This window comes from Durio zibethinus, chromosome 21 (assembly GCF_047325235.1).
Source record: "Durio zibethinus cultivar Kanyao isolate XHJ-2024 chromosome 21, ASM4732523v1, whole genome shotgun sequence".
Taxonomy (NCBI): domain Eukaryota; kingdom Viridiplantae; phylum Streptophyta; class Magnoliopsida; order Malvales; family Malvaceae; genus Durio; species Durio zibethinus.
In genome coordinates this window covers 778,510-802,688 of record NC_143182.1, presented here as the reverse complement: position 1 = coordinate 802,688, position 24,179 = coordinate 778,510, and the positions used below count along the sequence as shown (strand labels likewise).

Below are 24,179 nucleotides of genomic sequence, written 5' to 3'. Positions count from 1 at the left end.
TTGTAGACATAATGTTGTGTATTTACATGATCAACGTTCTTCGTCTTCCTATATGAACTTCATATGTAGTTAACCCAAAAAGAAAAATAAAACTCCGAAGCCCTATTGTGACAAATTGCAGGTGATTTTCAGAAATCAGAAATTAAAAAATATAGTGCATAAAGTCAGTTGAAAAACATAAAGAGGAAAAACTATGTAAAATTAAATTTGAAGTTTTTTTTTTTTTTTTTTTTACATTTTTCAGGTTGTTTTCATGATTTTCAAATTAGATTGGAATACATATTTCATAATCTAACTTTATTATATGTAATGAAAAACTTGTGTATCTATAACCCTCTATGATCCTTTTTGAACTTCCAAATAACTATTAATTCCAAGGCTTTGATTTATTAGTTCTTTTTAAAAAAATTACTAAATTATATTATAAAAATAATTCTTTAATATTCATAAAAATTTAACTTATGTACTTCGAATAAAAAAGAAAAAAATTATGGACTTTGGGCCATGGCCACATTTGTTTTGGGCTAATAAAGACCAAGTAATCATATAAGCGAATTCATATACCTAATTTTGCCTTAAGGCAAGCACGACATTAGGGTTGAGCTAGATATGTCGGTTACAACGTTTTTATATATTAAAGACCCACCCAAAGCCCATTTTCTTTACAACCCAATTTTGAACTGAAATCGAAAGAAAATACAATTCTTTCCTTGCTTCTGCTCTTTCCATCTTTACCATTGAATGTTGATTTTTATGCCAAAATTTGCTTATTTTAAGTTTTAAACATTGAGGATGGATCAATTTTGATATGGCCACAATTCGCTTTTGGATTTGAAGATGGATCTTTTCAAGTTCTCAAGTACGAGCAATCCCCATGGTGCTAAAACGTGAGTCCTGAGTACCTGTTGTATACTTGTTTCACCTCTTTTCTGAATGACTTTATCTTCAGATAGGTATGCAAGTGCTTCTTATATGATTCTAAAGTCTCTTATACAGAAGTATTTTATATTACTCCCCAGACAGGAATTACCTTTAGGTATTTTATATTACACCTAGACATACTGGTCAGAATCTTATGTATCCATTATTCTTCATATAAAGATGGAAATAGCTATCAAATTTGATGGCAATAATGTAAATAATGCCTATATTTATCATCAATGATAAAAGAAAAAACCAGTGCTAAATTCCACAAAATAAGGAAATGAAGTAACTATTGTAAAACAACTCTAATTTCTTGTTATCATACAAAAAAGACACTCAATTAGTTACAGATAATTTTACACAATTATTCATAACTCATCACAGCCAAATTGCTTTAGCTCAGAGAATGTGATGGTGACATATGAAGAAGATCTAGGAAACTTCATTACCTCCTGGATAGCCGCCCTTTGACTTTCCCTCTGGACACCGCTATGCCAAATGATGATCATTTTCTCCAGCACATGACCATGCTTCAGAAAAAAACTGATTATCTCAAGCTCATAGTCGGTACTGTCAACTTCAATTAGCTTAACCATCTTGAGATGACATGTTAAACATGCAATAGCCTCGTCTGGTATCTTCCATTCATAATCGTATTCGCACTATTAAGCATAGAAGTAAAGATGGCAACATTTGTAAACAAAACAAATAAAAAAAATCAAATCAAAGAACAAAAAGGTTAGGAAAATGAAAAAGAAAAAGACAGCAAATGGAGTAGTAATAATGTAGAGATATCCTTCAATTCAGAGATCAAATTTTACCATTTCTTCATCGATATGTATTGAAAGAAGCTGTAGGTTGGGAGCACAATTCAACAAGTAGATTATTGGTTGTAAGTAGCATTTTTCCATGCCAGTGGACACTCTTAGGGACTTCAAATTATAAAAGATAGTGGAGAAGCACCCTAGTTTAGCAGCTGCAGGAGAAATATACTGTAGCAACAACAAGAAGAAAGAATGAGGAATGATAACTGCTTTAGTTATATAGAAATATCAATCATAAATTCGACATCTGGTTTTACTTCATTTCCTATTCATAAATGTATCTTGCTTACACTTTGGTCTCCCATTTCCCTACCAACGAATTTCTTCATGACAAACTAGATTCAGCTATTTTCAGTGCAAAAAACAGATTAAAAACATATTCATGACTATGAAATCTAGAACATAAGACCTTGTTCTATGTCAAATTAGTACATCCATTTAAATATCAAAGACTGCACCTTTGCATATTATACATTTAATCACACTTGATATTTGTATATTAACAAAATCAATAGGACAAATATTTTGCCAATTTGGAATTTAGCATGTTCATTTGGGTTTTCCAAATGCCTAGTCGATTTAACTCACTCACACAAACGCAAGAACAATTGAAATCGTACATTTTGAAATAACATCAATCCATACCTCCAAAATGCTTAAGCGTAGTTTCAAAGCCTCTACATGGCAAACCCCTCCGAGAATCTTCAACACAAAATTAGCAAACTCTTCATTTAGTTCTGGACGATCATACCAGAAGGCAAAAAGGATGGCTGTTTGCAGAAAAGAAGGGTATTTGTCCCAAGAGAGGCTCTGCACAAATGGACCTGACAAATCAAAATACAAAAGATTTGGACAAGCAATTTTGAGCTCACACTTACTTAAACCTTCATCAAAAGGAATGTCACAACCATCACCATCAATAACCAATTTCCTTAGATTCCTTAAAGAAATATCCAGAACCTTAAAATCATGGAACACACACCGTTCCAAACTCAAATTTTCAAGCAGATGACAACTTGAAATAAAATTTTGAAACAAATTCTGATCCAACAGCTGAGTGTTCACCAGTCGAAGGGACTTTAATCCGCTAAAACCCGCATAGCTAGGAATCTTAAGAACACATAACCGCAAATCTAACTCAAATACCTCTAACGAATCAGAAGCAAGAAGACAACGGGGCAAGGCAAAGGGTTTCTCACTGTCAGAAGTGATAATTAAATAAAGCTCTCGCACATGTTTCTGGGCCAGGATATTGACCCATCTGTATAATGAATGATCATCGTCATTATTCAAGCAAAAGAGACGAAAGCTTTGGATGCTAACAGATTTGTCGTGGGCCATTAAAACCCAGTTGATAAGATCCTTGAATTTCTCATAAACTCTGGTAAGAGATAATTCTTTACGTAATGGGTTTAGCCAAAAATCTGTATAAGAAAAGTTTAGGTGAGGCATCGAAGCCCACAAATACCTCCAGTTCGTTGGCACGGCGCTTGCTCTGATCACATCTATGGTTTCCATGAATGAGAATATGCGATGAACTACTTGTTCTGGCAGATCACTGAATCTGCTGCTGTTAGCTGTAGCATCAACACCGTTGGATGGTTTTGGGCGTTTACGCAGAGGGCCAATTGGTTCCATAGAGGATCAATAGACGGGAACTTGAAAAGCTACTGAGCTTTCAAGGGTGATAGTAAAACAATGCAGAGTAAAGTATTGGTTTCGGGTTTTTAGGATAAAGAAAATTATTTGGGTTTTGGCGCCACTGAGATCGTCTTTCCCTCCAATTTCTCTGACTTTGGTTGCAATGAACAAAGCTTACGAGTTAAAGAGAGCCTTGGCGGTTGGCAGCAGCCAGAAGAGCGTCGTTCCCTACAATTTCTCCCGGCTAAAGAGCGGCTTCCCGCAAGGATTTTATGCGCCCTTTACCTTGGCCCTTAAATCGCTAAAACGTGGATGAAAGTGAAACTACAGACCCGGTCCTACCCGATGCCTCCAGGCCATACCCCATTATTTAATAAGTTAAGGCCCAAATTTGATGAAGATAAATGTGACAGTAGGTTTTTTTAGGAGTGGATGATTTTTTTTTTTAACATGTGTTTTATAAATAATAAATATACTTAAATTTATTTTAATTTTTAAGTTAATTTCTTAATTGAGTTTGTGTCACGACTAACTCAATTAAATATTTTATTTTATTTTATATGTAGTATCCCTATGCATCCATTTTATGTAGGTGAAATATATAACAAATTTGATAGTTAAGGTAAATATTAAAAAATAATATATAGTTATCTTGATGAAATTTTGGTGAAAATTTTTGGGATCACTACACATATTGGTTTTCAAAATAGATAAGAATTAAGTAGAGTGGCCTTTTCAGTCTTTTTCAACAAATGAATATTAATATGATCCTATTAATAAATACTATATATTGTTAATTTTATAATCTAGGCTTTCATATACTTTCCTTAATCTATATTATATGATATAAATATAATACAGATTACGTCCATATAAAAAATTACTAACAAACTAGATAATTAATAAACCAATAAATTTAATATAAAATGTGATCAAATTTAAACATTAAATCTTTAATCAATTTAAGACATATTCTACATAATTAGTAATCCAATCCATAGCTATGGATGTTTCCTTTTGGCTGCGAAAAACATCATTAGAAAAAATTGCACCCTTTTTCATTGTCATAAAGTTTTTTTTTATTGTTACTAAGTAAAATTATTTTTACTTTTATGAGTCAGTAATTCAAAATTCTCTTTACACGAGTTAATTATAATGTCAGTTGAAGAATATAAAAGGAAGAGAAAACTATGTAAAAAAATGGATTTTTTAAAAAATAATTTTGGCAATTTTAAGCTTCCAATATTTTTTTTTCTAGTTTCTTCAATTACAGGTTTGATTTATTAGATTTTATTTAAAATTATTAAATTATAACATAAAAAATTACTTTTTTAACATTCATATAGATTTTATTGGTAAAATAAAAACATTCATAGAATATATATTTTTGGATATTTATATAAATTGGGCATATTTAATTTAGATCAAAATAAAAAAGAGAGACTTACCCATTTTGGGCCAAGGATAGTATATTTGGGCTCAGAAAGCCCAATTATCCAAGACCAAAATTTGCGTTAACATAAAGCTAACCTGTTTTAGGGCTGAGCTGGATAAATCGGTTAAAATGTTACTAAATATTTAACACCCATTCTCGGTGCTACCTAAATTTAAAACCGAAAACAAAAGATAACTGCTAAAATTCTTCCCTCACATTTTCGCTCTTCTTTTGTCCTTCGAGATTCCTTCCAACTTTCTTCATCTTTGCGTTTGAATGTCGATGCAGTGATGAATTAATCGTTTCTTTATCACTTCTTTAAGAGTGGATGAATTGTTGATGCAGTGATATTTCACTCATAGATAAAATATATCCGTAAACCAGAAAAGATTAAAAAAAAAAAAAATGGTATATCGCATGTATCTAAAACCACGCCACGCGGCAAGCAAAGCAAAGGCTGATATGTAAGGCAAAAGATAGGACATAGTGGTAATTTCGTTGGAACTTTATCTTCAAAAAAACAAAAAGAAAAAGCTCTGTAACCAAAAACGGCCACCTCACTCTGCAATCTCTTAAACCCTAGCCAAACAAGTATGCTTCTCCAGCCTTTGAATCACCGGGTTTCTATCTCATCAACCTCTTCTTACTCTCGGCAACTCCCATGCCAGATTCCCCAGTTTATCCTTTTCAAAACCCAAACTTACCAGAAGCTCCCAATCACGTGCTCCATGTCACAAATCCATAGCTATGGAACCGTGGACTATGAAAGAAGACCCATGATCAAATGGAACGCTATATACAAGAAAATATCGTTCATGGAGAACCCTGAATTGGGTTCTGCCACTGTGCTGAATGACTGGGAAAAAGGAGGCAGGAGGCTCACTAAATGGGAGCTTTGTAGGGTTGTTAAGGAGTTGCGGAAGTACAAGCGTTACAAGCAAGCTCTCGAGGTAAACCCCAAAAAAGTGAATTTTATGTTTTCTTCGGTGTTTCTGGTGTGTTTGATTTCTCGGTATTTGCTATCTCTTGCAGATTTTGATTGATTGACTCTATAAATTACTTAATAACTACTGGGAAATCAGGTTCTTGACTAACTTTTGACGCTTTGGCTTTTTGAGTTTCCTCTGATTAATGAGTATTTGTTATTCTTAGTAAAAGTTCATTACTTTGTTGGTCGCTTCATAGACATATGTACATTTGGGCTTGAACGTAATGGTCTTTTTGAAAGTATTTGCATGCCTCAAGGATCCTAATAACCCGTCAAAACCCATAGACAATAAATGCGGATCATTTTTTTCTCATTCTCTGCGATGAGTCACCTGAACTGAAAGTCTTGCCTCAGATTATGAATTTGCAGGTAGGAATAGCTACTATGGTAAGTTACTATTGATGAATGCTCCATGAAGTTGAGATAAAAATATGTTAGGTTTAAGTAGGACAAAAGAAAAATTTACAGTTGATGCACAAGGTTCTTTTCGGCATACTCTTAGGCCTAGTTTAGCATTACTGTTGCATTTGGAAAAAGCTTGGTTTGGAAAAAATGCGTTTGAAAAGTGTTGTAAAAAATTGCTGTGAAAAATTATGGTTTAAGATTTATGAGTATTTGGCATTGTTATGAAAATTTGCTTTGAAAATTAAAATATCTAAAGAGGAAATGATGTTGGAAAGAAAAAGTAGGTTTTTTTGTCAAAAATAAATAATGGAGTAGGTATTTGGTCATTTTATCTCCAAATCATAAATTCCAAATTGCGATTGTACCACCCAATTTGTTTTTGTGGTTGGCTCACTTTTAGCAGTCAAAAAGTGCTTTAACTCAAACTATAGTGTGTTTAGCATTGCATTTGCATTCAAAATCTGCTTTTTAGAATCCAAAAGCAGTGCTAAACGAGGCCTTAGAGTCCTCCACAAGAAGTTGAGGAAGCTATCTCAATTAACAAGGGTAGTGCCTAACCTTTAACCTGAAAGATAAACTAGAAACAGAATTATTGGGAGTGATTATTTGTTTCTGCTTATAAAGCAAAAGCATAAGATAATAGTGGAAATGGGACAGTTATTATTCAATTTATCTATCTCAATTAACAAGGGTGGTGCCCAACCTTTAACCTGAAAGATAAACTGGAAACAGAATTATTGGGAGTGATTATTTGTTTCTGCTTATAAAGCAAAATTATAAGATAATTGTGGAAATGGGACAGTTATTATTCAGTTTATCAATGGCATAGAATTTGTTGTTTTCCCATGTATTAGCACATTTTGGGTGATATTTTCCGGATGCTGGGAGTAAGAAAGATTGTAAATTTGTCCTAAAAATAAGGCTAAATAGCATGATGTTATACATTTAGTGGAGCCCACTTAGTGGGAAAAGGCTTAGTTTTTTAGTGATCAATGTAGTGGATGGCCCCATAAAATTGTCAATTTTTAGGGAAGTTTATACTGTTTACTGTCTTTGTTCAGTAGAGTTGTTGATATCTTGCATCAGGCATTTTTTCAACTTTTCAGACATTGTGCAGGTGTATGAGTGGATGAACAATAGAGGAGAGAGGTTTAGATTTTCTTCTAGTGATGCTGCAATTCAGTTAGACCTTATTGCTAAGGTGCGCGGAGTTTCAAGTGCTGAAGATTTCTTCCTTCAACTCCCTGATACTTTGAAGGACAAGAGAATCTATGGAGCTCTTCTGAATGCCTATGTGCGGGCTAAATTGCGAGATAAGGCTGAATCTTTAATTGACAATATGAGGAATAAAAGATATACCTTGGATCCCCTTCCATTTAATGTGATGATGACTCTATATATGAACCTCAAGGAGTATGATAAAGTCGAGTCCATGGTTTCAGAAATGATGGAAAAAAACATTCGTCTGGATTTATATTCCTACAACATCTGGTTGTCAACTTGTGGATCCCAAGGATCTGCAGAAAAGATGGAACAAGTATATGAGCAGATGAAACAAGATCGAAGCATCATTCCAAACTGGACAACGTTTAGCACAATGGCATCAATGTACATTAAGATGGGACTGCCTGAAAAAGCTGAAGAATGCTTGAGAAATTTGGAGGGTAGGATCACTGATCGGAATCATATACCATATCATTATCTTATTAGTCTTTATGGTGCTGTTGGTAACAGAGAGGAGGTTTATCGGGTATGGAAGGTTTACAAATCTATTTTCCCAAGAATTCCAAATTTGGGTTTTAATGCCATGATCTCATCTCTGGTTATGGCTGGTGATATTCAAGGGGCAGAAAAGATTTATGAAGATTGGCTGTCAGTTAAAACATCTTATGACCCTAGATTAGCAAATGTTCTCATGGGTTGGTATGTTAAAGAAGGAAAATTGGATAAAGCTGAGAGTTTTTTCAATCACATGGCTGAAATAGGAGGAAAGCCAAATTCAAGCTCATGGGAGATTCTTGCTGAAGGGCATATTCTAGAGAAGAGAATTGATGAGGCTCTATCTTGCCTGAAGGAAGCTTTTGCAACTGAAGGCTCAAGAAATTGGAGGCCAAAGCCCAAAAATGTTTCTGCTTTCTTTAATCTGTGTGAGGAAAAAGCGGACATGGCAAGCAGGGAGGTTTTGGTGAGATTGTTACGGGAGTCAGGATATCTCAAAAATGAAGCTTATGCATTGCTCGTTGGCTTATCTGAAGGAGCTGTTGGTGAAAGTGAATTGCCGATGGACAAAGATAGAAACCGCAGTTATAGTTCCAGTGATGAGAATCAGGATGATGATTCTGAGTTTCTTCTCAACCAACTGCAGGGCAGTGTGTGATGACCCTTATTTGAATCTTAGGTGGTGGGAAAATTTTTATCTATCTTTTAATGGAAGTCATGAGTTAGGATATCCACTGATGGCTCGGATGGTGGACTTAATAGTTATTTGTCCATGCATTTGTGCGACCTTTTCTATTTCTCCTGTTCTGGATGTATGAATTTCCATTTTAAGCCAGTGTAGCTGCTTAAGTGGCAGAGTTTTATCCCATTTGTGGAAGCGATACAGATAATTTACCATGTTCATGATTTAGGAATCCAGATATTAATCAGATTGAAATTCTACATATATTATTATCAGATCAGCTCGTAAATGAGAAATACAATCCTTTAATTTCAAGAGACTAACTCATAGTCAGGAATTTATTTGGACAAACAAACTTCATGTAGTCTATTTTTCCTGCTAGAAAATGTGTCCACAGATTTAGAATATCATGCCTTGTAGCTTTGGGGACACCACATAAGTGCCGCGCTGCATCCTAGAGGAATTGACTGAAAAAGCTTTGCATTTACATGGCATCAATGAGTGCAAGATCTGAATGAAGTCTCATGATGAGCTTATAAATGAAAGTGCTTCATTATCCGTTCATGGGGATATTATTCCCCCGTTTACCAGGAAATGCAACATATCCTCCAGCTTCTCATGGTTTTCATTCAGTATATGGAAGCTGATTGAACCCATAAATAAAGTTTCAAAGTTATACTTGTGTTGGTCCCATTGCATGCATTATTTTTACGTCATTTATCACTTAAAATTTGTTCTGGGGAAAAAAATGAGTTTCAGGATTTTGGATTAGTGATTGTAAGACTTTTTGACAAAGAATGGTAACTACAGAGAATCACGATTTACCCGCTACAAAATTTGTCCTTTTGAATTCCATTTATTTGCTTATCAGCTCATGTGGTTGAATTTAATCCCTCTCACTAGCTGTGCGACTATTATCTCATTGCTCCTATCGACTCCCACATGCTTCACATCCTTCTTTTCTTGCATAATCGGCTACCCCTACAACTAAAAGAATTCCAATACACCAATTTCCAATCTTAAGAATAAACCACTATAATACAAATGCAGCCTGTCGGTGACACTAACAATTCCCTTAAGAATTTCCTAAAGAAAAGAAATAAAATAAAAATGCTCCAGGCCCCAATAGCATGTGCTTCACGAGTATTGAACATTTCGGGACGAATTTTCATTTGTAGATAGAGCAGATATCCAAAATCTTCGGCTTGTTAATGCCTCAATAATTAAAAGCTCAAAATGAGCCTATAAGGGCCTGAAGAAAGGGTTGGCTACATGTGGCCCACCACCATGCATTAAGGACGGTAACATGCGGGCTGGCCTATTTTTCTTGTACTAATTTTAATTTTTAGTTTATACGGAGAAAATTATAAAGTAGGAAATTAGATTAGTTTTTTGTGGTACCAAATTGTGTGGGTCGCAGTATGCATGGAGAGGGCTGACATGGACAGCACATGGTTTGGGAAGGCACCCGCAGCAGACACCCTTTTGAGATTTAATCCCAATAAAGTCGAGAATTTTTTGGAGTTAACCAGACATGCTTTCCTCTTGTTTCACTCCAAGAAAAACATGCTTCCAGCTTGGCACTGGCTTACTGACTGCTAAAGAAATTTTTATTTTGATCTCAATATGCAAAGTTATTGAGATCATCATTTTTAAATGAAATTAATACGGTACTACTTGTTACACAATAAAGAAGATTGAAGTAACGGATATGGTAAATTTAGGCGTAAATCCAAAAGTTTTGAATTGGACTTTTCATTTGGATGTATCTATCACATCATTTAAAAGCCCATACAAGTAAAAGTAATTATTTTGTTGTACAGTAAAAGTGCTAAACTAGATGTAGGGTCAAATTATTTTATTATCTGCAGCTTGACCATTGATGAGAAGTGCGGGTAAAGGACAAAGTTCATGGTCTAAAATGCATGTATCCTCGATGAGGTTAGGGAGGGTCCATACAAGTTAATATATTGCTGTATGAGTCTGAAATGCATGTATCATGGATGAGCTTAGAAAGGGTCCATACAAGTTAATATGTTACCGTATAAGTCAAGTCTTCTCTCTATTAATTCTTTCTAAAACAGTGTTAATATCTTTACACATGTGATCTTCTTGTGTAAAGCTGTAGAAGTGCAGATGCTGGCTGTCTTGGATTAAGAAATGAAACATGATTTAAAAATGTAATTGTTGTACTACTATTTCAGAATGCTTGGTGGGCAATTGGGTTGGATATAGGTCAAAATCAAAATTAAAGACTGAATTGGCCGAGTTTGCAAGTTTCAATGCTTCTTTGATTATTATCACCTACTACAGTTTTTTGATGTGTGAAAAATCAGGCTACGCTCAATGAAGATTCATGGTGACTCATCACAGGAGATGGTCTTTCAGAAGTAAAAAAATGTGACAGGCCCGTGAATCCGAACACGAGCAGACAAGCAGACCCATGGGTCTTCTTCATGTTCAAAGTTCTTCTTTGTTGTTGAGCTTTGTAGACAAATTGATGCAAGATAGATCCCTCATCTAGTAGTTTCCTAGCATATCTTGAATGCAGCCCAACACCTTGAAATCTATACTTTTGTTATCTGTTATAGGCAAAACAGAGCAGCATTTAGCATACACTGCAAGGGCAAGGCTATAGCTTCGGACTAGCAGAACAAATACATGTTACCTATAAGAACAAACATTACAAAACCAATTGTGTAGATTTAGGACATATGCAAGTATTTCCGAAAAATAGGATCCACAAATTACAGTCAACATTTTCTCACATGTAATCACTTGATGGGCATGGTATACCATCAGCGCAACAACAGTAGCCACAAGTTAATCACTGGAAAACCTCAATCTCCGTTCAGGAAAATGACTTCAATCCACAAATGAACCACCTTTTAATTTGTTCCCTCTTACACGAGTTTGAAATTTTAATAATCATAACCCCAACTCAAAATCCCACACTGTTGTGTCAAAAAAAAACCATATAAACCCCAAAATGGGGACATCCAAGTCATAATTCAAATTCCTGACGCCACTCTTTGCATTGAAAATAGTTAAATACCTACTCTTTAACGGCCACAAGTAAAAGTGTAAAACCATATATACCTCAATAAGAGCCGCAAAAAAACACATTCAACACTTCTGGTCCAAAAATCTTTTCAGCTATGGCAGAGCCAGAGAACCCAAATGTGATGCCAAATCTCATAACATTTCTGGCTTCTCCTCTCCAAAAAGTGGCTGAATCCAACGATGTGAACTGTCAGTTTCAGCCTCAGAAAATTTCTGTGTTTCATGGCCTAACTCGGCCAACTATCTCAATTCAAAACCACCTGGACAGAATTTATAAGTATGCAAATTGTAGCCCGTCTTGCTTTATTGTTGCCTACGTTTATCTTGATCGATTTGCTCAAAGGCAACCCTCGTTGCCCATCAATTCTTTCAACGTGCATCGGCTGCTTATTACAAGTGTCATGGTTGCTGCAAAGTTCATGGATGATATGTAAGTTCTTAATTCCATGAGCAATGCATACAGAATTCTTGGATTTTATATCTGGGTTTTGAGGTTTTCTTTCGATTTCCTTTCATGGGATTCGCTTTTGCTTAGTGAAGCTTGAAAATTTAAAATTACTTGTCTTTGTTATACCCTGAATTCTGACTGGAACTTGAGGTTTGATTTTCCATCTCTTTTTTAGAATTTAGATTGTAATCAGCATTTGAAAGTCACTAAATTTGCTAGAAAAATATATTATTTCATAGTAATTCCAACTAACTGTAGGGCATGTGAATCCAGGGTTTAATGGGCTTTTTTTCTTTTCTTTTCTTTTTTATCATGAGCTTTAAATATTCTGAAAAATGTAAATTAAGGAAATGGATAAATACATTTAATATTCTGACTTTAGTTTCTGATATTTTGGAACTATATCTTCAGGTATTACAACAATGCTTACTATGCAAAAGTAGGAGGAATCAGCACGACAGAAATGAACTTCCTTGAAGTGGATTTTCTATTTGGGATGGGTTTCCACTTAAATGTAACCCCAAATACCTTTCACACTTACTACTCCTACCTGCAAAGAGAGATGGTGTTGCAACCCCCACCAAATATTGCAGAATACCCTTTAAGTTTTGAGAGCTCACTAAAAGTCCATTTGTGTTTCAATGAAGACGAACCATCTCATCAAAAGCAACAACTAGCTGTTTAAGGCCTTTAATGTTAGTTCTGAATGTAGTTAGATACAGAGATAGTGACTTGTTTAAACATTTTGGGCTGGCAGAATTGAACGCTTGACTTGTGCACTAAAAACCCACATGTTTTCTCTTGGATCTCAAATTGATTATGTTTGTACAGATGGTAGTTTCTTCTTTACAGTCTGGCTATCAAAAGTCTCATTGTCAATTAATTTCTCCAATTTCTTTTGGTTCATGATTGTGTTCTTTTAGTGGTGAGGAAAATTCTAATACCTGTAACATCTAATAATATGGGAATGTACTACTTGAAGTCAAACAGCTTGGAATATATCAAATAAAAACAATGTAAACTTATGTATCAGAGTCTCTAATGGGAGTTTCCCTTTCATTGATGCTCTTTTTTCCTCCCAATTCTTGTTAGGTTGTACTTTGGGTTTATACCTGTTTTATCCACGCTACTACTCAGAAAACCCTTTTTTCTTTTCCTTTTTTTTTTTTTTGGGGGGGGGGGGGGGGGTGGTGGAAGGGGGTGCCACTAGAAGTGCAGACTTGGCGATGTGCTTTTATTTGGACAGCATTTAGGTTGACAGAGATGAAAAAATGAGTGGTGGGTAGGTAGAGCCTAGAGCTAGTAATTCGTATTTTTATGTCATGTTTTATATCATATTTAACACATATAATAAGATAAATTATTAAAATATAAACATGATATAAATTATAAAATATATTTAAATATTAAATACAAATATTACATATTTAATATATATTACATACAACACAACATAATTAACACATATATAATTAATTTATTTAAATATGACACAAATAAATACGAATAATACGAATATACATGAATTGACATAATTAACACATATATACATAAATAGGCATAAGTAATATGAATATATACAAAAATATGACTAAAATAATAAATAACTATAAATTATCTATTATTTACAATTTAATAAATTTCATATATTAATAATATAAAAAAATACTTATATATTAAAAAAAATTTAATACTCATTTAGTATATATTTAATATATATATTTAAATATATTACAAAACTATATTAATTTTTATTATCAAATTCAAAATGAAAAACTATTAAAGATTAAAGAATAAAATAATAATGTATAGAACAATATTAATATTTTATTGTATTTATATTATTAATATAAAAAATAATTTTATAATAATTATTAAATGAATATTATAATTAAATTTTAAAATAATTTTTATATAAAATTAATTATCTAATTAAGTATCATAATTAAAATATTAAAAATTAAAATAATTTTTATACATTTATATTAAATTAAAATAAATAAAATGTATACTCATACAATAAAATTAAATTAAACTTATTATTTATATCATATCACGTATTTAAATGAATTAATTATATACTATATGAGTTATATCATATCAAAATTAATGTCATTGTGAATAAATATTAAATATATTTTTTAAAAATATATATAATTTTTTATATTATTTTTATATTATATCATTGTATCATGATTAAAATTACTAAATTTAAAGACTCGGATGTGGGGATAGAATTAGGTGAGGTGTCAAAACAATTTTGTACAGAAACAATGCTGTTTTCTTGTGGTTATTTTCGGTAAAGATGACAAATTGCTCAATTTGACACTTTTGTCTATATTCTTTTGGAGGGGACATGGGACATGTACAACCATAGGCAACTACTCTGCTGGAGTAGAAATGATCCTGCAAATTTTAGCTTAGGACATAGATTCACAGGCAACTACTATTAGCCCCAGGTAATGTCTACTTTGGATGCTATATATAATTAAGTGAAAAGAAAAATTATCGATCGAGCAACCTGTAAAATAGCAAGAGTCATCTCTGCATCCAAGATTTTTCTCATTTGGTTGAGATAAAGTGAAGAGAACCTCATCTAAGTATGGTCAAATATTTGGAACAGTTGAACAGGCTGTAGGGTATAGTACTTGATACTTTTGACTCTAGACGTCCAATGGTTGTTAAACTAGAAGAGCACAAAAACAGAGCCGCATTCAATATTAATTAGCCCAAGCTACGACCACATTCATTCACTCTAATAGTTCTTGGGCCCCAGCTCAGGAACCCTATAAGCAAGCCCAACTAGTCTCGAGCAAGAATAGCCTTATGCGCCTATCTATTATTACATTATTTAGAGCAGATTACCAATTCAAATGTTCATTCCATTTATCTATGACTATAATACTAACATCAACAGACATCAAGCTTAGAGAAATATATATATCTATAATTAGATCATTCTAACATCTTAAAAATAGCAGACCATTCCTCCATTATTATCGAAATTTGTACTAGGTGGAGAATTTGAGTCTGCACCTGTTGAACATCTGAATGAAACAGCGGGTTAAAAAAGGCACAGCGGCTGCCATCAAGATGAACCGAAACCTGACAGATTCACGAGGCGTGATCGCGAAAACTGATGATGCGTAGGTTACAATCATGGAACCCGTGGCTACCCATATCTCAAAATGAAAAGGGAACTTATATGTTAGAGAAATGATAACAAGAATGGATGAGGAAAGAGCCAGAGTGTTAGAGATCAAGAAAACATAGAAGGCCTGCTTTTGAGCGGCGTATATGGCCCTGCCTGCAACATGGCCATCTTCATTGTCTTGCCAAACTCCGCCAGGAGGGTTGACACCCGCTTGGAAAGTCACGGCGGAGATCAGAGCAGCGACTACCAAGAGAACGTTGCGAGCATCGCTAGGAGAGTCCCGCCCTTCTTCGTACTGGAAATATTTAAACCAACTTTTGCCTGTGCTCAAAGAAGGGCTAGCCATTTTTCTGATTTTGCAATAACAATGTTCTTTGAGTTTGTTCATTGCCTAACTTTTTGTTCATTAAAGGAGTTAAATATAGAAGTGGGTAATTGATATATGATGGTTGATGAAATTATTGAAGTAATTAGGGATCGATCAGAGAGACAAAAATGGAATGTTATCAAGAGAGTTATTAGCCATATCAATTAAATTAATTACTCTAAATTATGTGATTAGGTGTCAAGAAAAATGAAGAAAATTCAGGGAAATGAATCAAGAAAATTTATCCTATAGACCAATATTGAAGATAATTTTAAATTATATTATATTTCCTTCTAGTTCTTGTATATTCTCTATCTCTTGATAAATTTGATTTAGAAATAAATTTTCCTTTCTCACCGTTTGGGGCTATATGTTAAGAAATATTTTTGTTCGAGTAATAATATTTTATTTTCTCCAGATTTTAGCCTTGCTCTTGATTTATATATGTGAAAGAAAATTTTGCAAAGTAGCACCGACTTTCGATGCGATCAAAATGACCGGATAAAAGATACTGTAACAATTATGCAGATATCTTAAGCACATAATGCCCAAAAAAAAAAAAAAAAACCAATATATTGAGCACCCTCAATAAAAAATTGAAATATCCAAAGCACACGGTACTTTATTTATTAATTTATATATAACAAAATACACACTTTATCTTCTCAATTAATTATTTTAAAAACTTAATTTTTACATAACCATAGCCACACATGCTCTAGTAAAACTTAAAAAACAATTATTTTTACTTTTTTTTTTTTTTACAAAACTATATATATTTGATAATTTCCATTTTTTTAAAGACGTCTAATGTCTTCCTTAATATTTTCTTTTATCTTGTCATAAGAAACCAGCAAACCATATCTCATAACATATATTTATGGAGTTGTTCAGTTTCAAACTTTGTGATTGTCTTCCTAAACGTTCATTTTCTCCATCGAGCTAAGTTTGCACGTGCAGACTTTCGTCTCTCATGGCCTCTGTTGTCTTATTTCTAGGCTTGGCAAACGCCCGGATCAAACATGGAGGCTCTGGTTCCCTGTTTCTCAACTTAACGAATAGCTGGATCAAACAGCGCATTACTAAAGGGGCAGCAGCTATAATCAAGACCAATCGAAACTTCGTGATATCTTCATACTCGTCTCCCGAATCCTCCGGAGTAACAGCGAAAATAGCAGATCCATAAGTTATAATCATTGAAATAGCTGCAACCCGTATTTCAAACTTGAAAGGAAATTTATGCATGAGAGACAGAATAACAAGTACCGCTGCAGAAAAGGCTAGGGTGTTTGATGCCAAGAAAACATAGTAGGCTGATGATTCACAAGCAAAAATAGCTGTGCCTGGTTTATATTCACCCCTTTTACATGATTCTTGCACTGCACGGCTATCCCCAGGAGGGTTAGCCCCAGCTTGGGTCTCATTATCCTCCTGCCATACGCCGCCAGGAGGGTTAACCCCTGCTTGGAAGGTCACAGCAGCTATTAGGGTCGCAACTACTAAGAGAGCATTGCGTGCCTCGGCTCTATTCTTCACTTCATCCTCCTCTGTAGTACCTTCATTGTACTGAAAAAATCGACACCAGTCCTTGAAAGAAGTGCCAACCATTTTCTCTTTGGTTGAAGTACAGAATTTAAAGAGTTGGAAAGGGTTTGCTTTTATTTGGTGATATACGAAGCTTTTGTTTATGGGGATATATAAGGAAGGAAACAAGGAAATTATGGGAGAAAAGAAAGTATTATTCAGATTCGATTCTCAAGAAAAGCTTGGGTTTTGCTGAGTCTTAGTTAAGCTTTTATAATCTCTCGAACCAATAATTGATCACATTTAGTAGTATAATCGATCAAGTTGAGTTGATATAATATTAAATTCGAATTTAATTCAAAATTTAATATAAATTTAATTTAATGTTATTTTTTTAACTCAAATTCGACTTAAAATTAAAATTGAACTACTCAAACTCAATCGATTAAATTATATTAACACATAAAAATAAATTCGATTTTAATATTCGATAAAAATTAAATTATTTATAATCAAACTTGAACTTGAAATCTGAATATTTTATTAATTAAAATAATTAAAATATATTAAAATATAAAATTTTAATTAAATTTATAAATTACTTAAATCAAATATAAAAATATTTAAATTTAATTTGATCTATAAATTTAATTATTTAAATTCAAACTTAATTTAACAATAACTAAATTAAAATTAAATTTTATTCGAACAAAACTCTAATAATTTATAAATACTAATATTTCATTTATACTTCTAATTACAAATTATCAATAACGCGCCAAACTTCAGTGTTCCTTGCCCTTTGCATTACTAATTGTTTGGACAAAATGAAAAGCAGATTCCAATCTAATCGATCTTTCGACCATAACAACGACTGTGATTATGATTACTCTGTTTTTTTTCCAGTCGTCAATATTTTAGGTAATTCCGCCAAAACCTGATAGACCCCTCCACTCGCCACTGCCAAGATATATCTATAAGATTTGTATTTCTCAATTTGTCATCATTATGTTATGGTCAATGTAGTCAACTAGGAAGAAGGCTATAAATCATAATTTTACTTATATACAATGACGGATCATATATATATATATTATCAATAATTATCAAAGCAATTTTAAGTATCTCATGTGCAAGCAACTCACCAAAAAATGGACCATAAAAATTCATGCAAACAAAGAGAATCGAATGTTCATAATATTATCAATAATTAGATGGAAGTATAAGTTTCAAGTTAGGGGTTCATTATATATTACATACATATCTATATATATGATGATAGAATATCATAATTAAACATGGCATGAAAGCTTTATATACTAGTAATTTTAATTAATTATATATATCATTATTGATCTATACATTAATTAATCTTACTAATTATTTTATGAATAATTTTAATTTGATTGAAAACAATTCAAAAGCTTTTCAACATAGTCATGCTGTGGAAATAAATACCACTGCATATTAAATTAGAGAAATGTGAAACATGAGTGTAATACTAATGATTAAATTTTAGATTGAAATAATTGAGGAGATGATCATTTTATTATTAAAAGATGCAGGTTAATTTTTAATTTACGATTACTCTAAATATCTCATCTTAAATATATGAATTTTAATTATTAATTAGAGTATAAAAGTATATATAAATTTTCATAATCTTAACTTAAATATTATTTTTCATGAGTTATTTGATTTCATAAAAAATTGCCAGGTTGGTTGGTCGCTTTGATTTCTTCTGTTCTGTTAATAATGTACACGTTTGATCTTATGTCAGCCATGACTTCTCCTTCCGGGACTTCATCTTATGTCAGCAAAGCTATAGCTAGGGTTATTAATATATTATTTCATTATAGGTGTTGTGCTTATTGACTGATAAGGTGCATGTATTTGCTAGCCCAGATTGTCATTGATTTATTTTTTGATACAGTAACAATTATGCAGATACATTAAGCACGTTTGGCAAAAAAATATATGTTAAGCACACTCCCTTTAAAAGAAATTTGAAATATCCAAAGCAGACAGTACTTTATTTATTAATTTGCACATAATAAATTACACACTTTATCTTCTTAATTAATTATTTTACAAACTTAATTTTTACATAAACAAAGCCCACACATGCAACTACTTCATTTTCTGAACGGTTCTTCATTATTACTGACATTAAACTGGCTACACAATTATAGAGATACCACAGTTAAATTGAAATTCAAACAAATAGTCTCTCATTATTTTAATTCCACCTAACAATTAATTCTGATGTAACCGCATGTGTTGATAACTAACAATCCTACCGGTCACTCTCCTCCTTGCGAGGGAAAATACCTGCGGTGATCTATCCTTCCTGTTTTCTGAATACAACGTTGAATAGCTGAATCAAAACCCGTATTATATAAGGCACAGAGACTGCATTTATGACATACCGAAACCTCACAGATTCACGGGGAGTAACAGCAAAAATTGCAGAAGCGTAAGTCACGATCATCGAAATTGTGGCAACAATAACTTCAAGATGGAAAGGAAATCTGTAGACGAGAGAAATGATTGCAAGTATTGAGGCGGAAAGTGCCATAGTATTAGCAATCAAGAAAACATAGTAGGCTGATGACTGAGATGCAAAAATTGCTCTGCCTGCAACATGTCCATTGTCATTCCATTATTAAAAGTTGCACATTGATTTTCAATTTGCGATCACTTTAATTATTCCATCCTAATTATATGGATTTTAATTATTAATAGATATAAATTTTTATGACCTTGACTTAAACGCTATTTTTTATTAATTGTTTTTTTGAGGAAATAATATATATATACGAAGGGAATGATGAGCCTTTATTTTCATAAGGAATTGCTGCGTTGGTGGGTCTCTTTGATTTTTTCTGTCTCGTTAATAACGTGCGTCTTTAATCTTATGTCAGCCATGACCTCTTTTCTCGGAGCTCCATCTTATGTCAGCAAAGCCATTAGGTATAGCCAAAATTATTAATTTATGATTCAATGGTGTCGTGCTCATCTACTAGCAAGGTGCATGCATTTCTTTACTTATTTTGCTGTGATTGATTTAATTTGTTGATTTTTTAAATAGAAAAAGTTAATTTGCTGTCAAAAGATGCCTTAATTGTAAGAACTTGGAAAAAAACAAGTTTAACTACATGTGAAGATACACTATTAATCAAAATTAATTTTGATTTTGATTCATACTTCTCTTCTCTTGTAACTACTTGAGTTAAAGTCAAAAGGAGACTTTTAAAAACTAATTTTAGCCTACTTTCGGTAATTAATAATTTCCTTTCATTTCATTTGTTTAATTTGTTATGAATAAAGTGCCACGCAGTTATTATTATTTGTCTCTTAAAATCGTTTTATTAGAGTGTGTATAGTTAATATTTTTATATTTAGTGATTTTTTTTCATGTTTAATATGAAATTAAAATGCTTTACTTACGCTCTCTTCAAACGGTTGACGTGACACAAAACATGAAGAAAGGAACTTTTAGCAATTTGAGTGGAAATTAGTTAAAAAGTTATAAATAAATAAAGTATTGTAAACATTTATTTATTCAGAATTTTTTTTAAGTTTTTTTTTTTTAGACAATTTAAATTGAATCGGGTTTGATAATTAATCAATTTTTTTGGATCAAATTTAAATTTAGTTAATTTGGATTGGAGATTGGATTTAGCCCTTAAATTTGGGTTTTGAAATTTCAAAATAAAAAGTTTGGGAAAAGATTTAGATAAAAATTTTTAAATAAAATTTATGAAATTTTTTAAATAAAATTTATGAAATTTTTTATTAATATTAATTAAATTAAAAGATATTATTTTATAAATCAGAGTATATTTTTAAAAAGTAATAATAAATTTTGATATATTTTTTACATAAATATTTTTAATAAAAACTTTAATAAATTTTTTATCATTAAATAAACATTATACATATTATAAATTTTTTCATTAAATTTTATTAATTTATCAATTTAAAATTTTTATTAAAAATTTTCCAAATTTTACTGAAATTTATTACTTAAAAATTTTCCATGAAGGAAAGGTTGTTTCTCATCTACGGGCGGTTTGTTTCGCAAAAGCAATAGTCAGAATGCTTTGCTGTAATGCATAAAGCCAGTGGTGAAAAAGACAGATTGCTCTGCTGTAACGCGCAAACTATCAAGGAAGCGGGAAATAATAATTAGTTAAAATCATTGAGTAAACAAACCTATTAGCATGTCAGTGCTTAGTTTATTTTCTATGCAGAAGCGGAAGCAACGATTGATGTCGGAATGCTTATAGAAATTTCAAAACTGAAAAAAAAAAAATTTAAAGGTTTATTTTTTGTTTGGAAACTTTCAAAATTTTATTATGACTACGTTTAAAATTTTTAATTTTATGTTGAATATTTATTTAATTATTTATATTAAAAATGATTCATTTAATAATATTAATAATGATACAAGTATATCTTTTTGAAGACGTTGTTAACCATTGTAATAATATAACAATATATTACTTTGAATCTTTGTTTATAATTTTTTTTATGTATTATAAATTAAAATTTCCAGAAAAATTCTTAGATTGCTGCAACAAGATGAAGCTTAAATTGAAATGAAGGCTTGAAGCAACTATTTCATTTTCTGAACGGTTCTTCTTTATTACTGACGTTTAACTGGGTACAATTGTAGAGATACCACAGTGAAACTGAAATACAAATAAATACTCTCTCATTGTTTTAACTCTGATGTAACCGGATGTGTTGATAACTAACAATCCTGCCGACCATCCCGTCCTTGCGAGGGAAAATACCGGTGGTGATCTATCCTTCCTGTTTTCTGAATACAACGTTGAAGAGCTGAATCAAAACCCGTATTATAAAAGGCACAGATGCTGCAGTTATGACATACCGATACTTCACAGATTCACGGGGAGTAACAGCAAAAATTGCAGAAGCGTAAGTCACGATCATCGAAATTGTGGCAACAACAACTTCAAGATGGAAAGGAAATCTGTAGGTGAGAGAAATGATTACAAGTATTGAGGCGGAAAGTGCCATAGTATTAGCAATCAAGAAAACATAGTAGGCTGATGACTGAGACGCATAAATAGCTCTGCCAGCAACATGTCCATGGCCATTATCTTGCCACACTCCACCAGGAGGGTTGACCCCAGCTTGAAAGGTCACGGCAGCTATGAGGGTTGCAACTACTAACATAACGTTTCGCACATCGCTTGGCTGGTCTCTGTTTTTTTCATACTGGAAATGCTTGTACCAGCTATTGCCTGTGCTTAATCGGCTAACTATCTTCTTAAGCGATGAGGACATGCTGAATTTTTGCTCTTCGAATGGTATATATTCTCTTTGGTTGAAGCACATATAGAATTTAACGAGTTGGAAAGGGTTGCGTTTATTTGGATATATGAAACTTTTGTTTATGGGGATATATAAGAAGAAAACAAGGAAATTAAGGGAGAAAACAAAGTATTAATTAGATTTGATTCTCCAGAAAAGCTTGGGTTTCGCGGAGTCTTAATTCAGCTTTTACAGTGCACGGGCAATTGATCACAGCGCGCCAAACATCAGTGCCCGTTGCATTATTTTGTTTGGACAAAATTAGATTCATCGATCTTTGGACCATAACAGCCACGGTGGACGCAAGCGGGCAGGGGCACGGCCCCCAAAAATTTTTTTTACAATGTTCTAAATTAATAATCCAACTTACCAAAATTAATACGCCATCGGGCCCATTTGTTGTCTGATTTCGTCTTTAAGAACGTGATTACTTTTTTCCTTATTTTTTTTTTACAATTGTCGATATTGTTGTTAATTCGGACAAAGCCTGATAGACACGTCCACTTTCCACTACCAAGAGATAATTTATATGATTTGTATTTCTCGATTTGTCATCTTTAGTTTATGGTCAATGTAGTCAACTAAGAATAAGGCTATAAATCATATATACAATGTCTGATCATATATATATATATATATATATATTATCGAGAATTATCAAAGCATTTTTAAGTATCTCATGTGCAAGCAACTCACTGAAAAATGGACAATAAAATTCATGCAAACAAAGAGAATCGTATGTACGTAATATTATCAATAATTAGATGGAATTATAATTTTCAAGTGAATATATATATGACATGGTATGAAAGCTTTATATACTAGTAGTTTTAATTAATTTCTTATATATATATCATTATTGATTCATACATTAATTAATCCTATTGATTATTTTATGAGTAATTTTACTTTTTCAGTTTTAATTTGATTGAAAACAATTGAAAAGCTTTTCGACAAAGTCTTGCTCTGGAAATAAACAGCACTGCAAAGTAAATTGGAGAAATGTAAAATGAGAGTGTAAAACTAATGATCAAGATTTTTGAATTGGGATAATAGAGGAGGTGATCATTCCATTATTAAAAGGTGCACATTGATTTTCAATTTGTGGTCACCCTAAATATTTCATCCTAATTATATGGGTTTCAATTATTAATTAAGATATGAAAATATTTATAAATTTTCATGACCTTGAACTAAACACTATTCTTCTTTAATTTTTTTTAAAATTTTTTTGAGGAAATAATATATATACATATATATATATATATATATATATATGTAGTGAATGATAAGCCTTTATTTTCATAAGGAATTGATGGTTGGTGGGTCTCTTTGATTTCTTCTGTGTCGTTAATAATATACGTGTTTAATCTTATGTCAGCCATGACTTCTCTTGTCGAGCTCCATCTTATGTTAGCAAAGCCACTAGCTATAGTCAGGATTATTAATCTATGATTCATTGAAGGTGTTGTGCTTATTGACTGGCAATGTGCATGCTTTTCTTAACTTACCATGCTGTGGTTGATTTAATTTATTGATTTTTTAAATAAAAAAGTTCATTTGCTGTCAAAAGATGACTTGATTATAGGAACTTGGAAACAAAAAAAAGAAGTTTGACTGCATGTGAAGATACACTATTAATCAAACTTAATTTTGATT

The 24,179-nt window shown here is 32.3% G+C and overlaps 6 protein-coding genes across 6 annotated transcripts; 2 read left to right on the top strand and 4 right to left on the bottom strand.

Moving 5' to 3' along the window:
* Window positions 1–1,164: 1,164 nt before the first annotated feature.
* LOC111304543 (F-box/LRR-repeat protein At3g26922-like) lies at window positions 1,165–3,718 on the bottom strand. The gene is made up of 3 exons (XM_022901160.2): window positions 2,394–3,718; window positions 1,746–1,916; window positions 1,165–1,586 (listed from the first exon to the last, which is right to left on the bottom strand). The coding sequence occupies exons 1-3, from the start codon at window positions 3,384–3,386 to the stop codon at window positions 1,293–1,295; spliced, it is 1,458 nt and encodes a 485-aa protein (XP_022756895.2). The 5' UTR covers window positions 3,387–3,718; the 3' UTR covers window positions 1,165–1,292.
* Window positions 3,719–5,288: 1,570 nt separating this feature from the next.
* On the top strand, window positions 5,289–8,893 carry LOC111304542 (Tetratricopeptide repeat (TPR)-like superfamily protein). The gene is made up of 2 exons (XM_022901157.2): window positions 5,289–5,774; window positions 7,335–8,893. Exons 1-2 carry the CDS (start codon window positions 5,418–5,420, stop codon window positions 8,592–8,594), a joined length of 1,617 nt encoding a protein of 538 aa, XP_022756892.2. The 5' UTR covers window positions 5,289–5,417; the 3' UTR covers window positions 8,595–8,893.
* A 2,780-nt stretch (window positions 8,894–11,673) lies between these two features.
* Window positions 11,674–13,158, top strand: LOC111305876 (cyclin-U4-1-like). Its single transcript, XM_022903738.2, has 2 exons — window positions 11,674–12,111; window positions 12,541–13,158. Exons 1-2 carry the CDS (start codon window positions 11,777–11,779, stop codon window positions 12,812–12,814), a joined length of 609 nt encoding a protein of 202 aa, XP_022759473.2. The 5' UTR covers window positions 11,674–11,776; the 3' UTR covers window positions 12,815–13,158.
* Window positions 13,159–14,858: 1,700 nt separating this feature from the next.
* On the bottom strand, window positions 14,859–15,713 carry LOC149512738 (uncharacterized). The gene has a single exon (XM_089750832.1). It carries the CDS (start codon window positions 15,669–15,671, stop codon window positions 15,141–15,143), a length of 531 nt encoding a protein of 176 aa, XP_089606958.1. The 5' UTR covers window positions 15,672–15,713; the 3' UTR covers window positions 14,859–15,140.
* Window positions 15,714–16,246: 533 nt separating this feature from the next.
* LOC149512737 (uncharacterized) lies at window positions 16,247–17,427 on the bottom strand. Its single transcript, XM_089750515.1, has one exon. It carries the CDS (start codon window positions 17,256–17,258, stop codon window positions 16,593–16,595), a length of 666 nt encoding a protein of 221 aa, XP_089606641.1. The 5' UTR covers window positions 17,259–17,427; the 3' UTR covers window positions 16,247–16,592.
* A 4,344-nt stretch (window positions 17,428–21,771) lies between these two features.
* On the bottom strand, window positions 21,772–22,750 carry LOC149512736 (uncharacterized). The gene has a single exon (XM_089750646.1). It carries the CDS (start codon window positions 22,542–22,544, stop codon window positions 21,987–21,989), a length of 558 nt encoding a protein of 185 aa, XP_089606772.1. The 5' UTR covers window positions 22,545–22,750; the 3' UTR covers window positions 21,772–21,986.
* Window positions 22,751–24,179: the final 1,429 nt, after the last annotated feature.

Excerpts from the sequence above, each read along its gene's own strand:
- LOC111304543 (XM_022901160.2), bottom strand. The coding sequence starts at position 3,386 with ATGGAACCAATTGGCCCTCTGCGTAAACGCCCAAAACCATCCAACGGT. Across the intron at positions 1,917-2,393 it reads TACGCTTAAGCATTTTGGAG|TATATTTCTCCTGCAGCTGC; the intron begins GTATGGATTGAT and ends TTGTTGCTACAG. Across the intron at positions 1,587-1,745 it reads TACATATCGATGAAGAAATG|TGCGAATACGATTATGAATG; the intron begins GTAAAATTTGAT and ends TATGCTTAATAG.
- LOC111304542 (XM_022901157.2), top strand. The coding sequence starts at position 5,418 with ATGCTTCTCCAGCCTTTGAATCACCGGGTTTCTATCTCATCAACCTCT. Across the intron at positions 5,775-7,334 it reads GTTACAAGCAAGCTCTCGAG|GTGTATGAGTGGATGAACAA; the intron begins GTAAACCCCAAA and ends GACATTGTGCAG.
- LOC111305876 (XM_022903738.2), top strand. The coding sequence starts at position 11,777 with ATGGCAGAGCCAGAGAACCCAAATGTGATGCCAAATCTCATAACATTT. Across the intron at positions 12,112-12,540 it reads GCAAAGTTCATGGATGATAT|GTATTACAACAATGCTTACT; the intron begins GTAAGTTCTTAA and ends CTATATCTTCAG.
- LOC149512738 (XM_089750832.1), bottom strand. The coding sequence starts at position 15,671 with ATGAACAAACTCAAAGAACATTGTTATTGCAAAATCAGAAAAATGGCT.
- LOC149512737 (XM_089750515.1), bottom strand. The coding sequence starts at position 17,258 with ATGGTTGGCACTTCTTTCAAGGACTGGTGTCGATTTTTTCAGTACAAT.
- LOC149512736 (XM_089750646.1), bottom strand. The coding sequence starts at position 22,544 with ATGTGCTTCAACCAAAGAGAATATATACCATTCGAAGAGCAAAAATTC.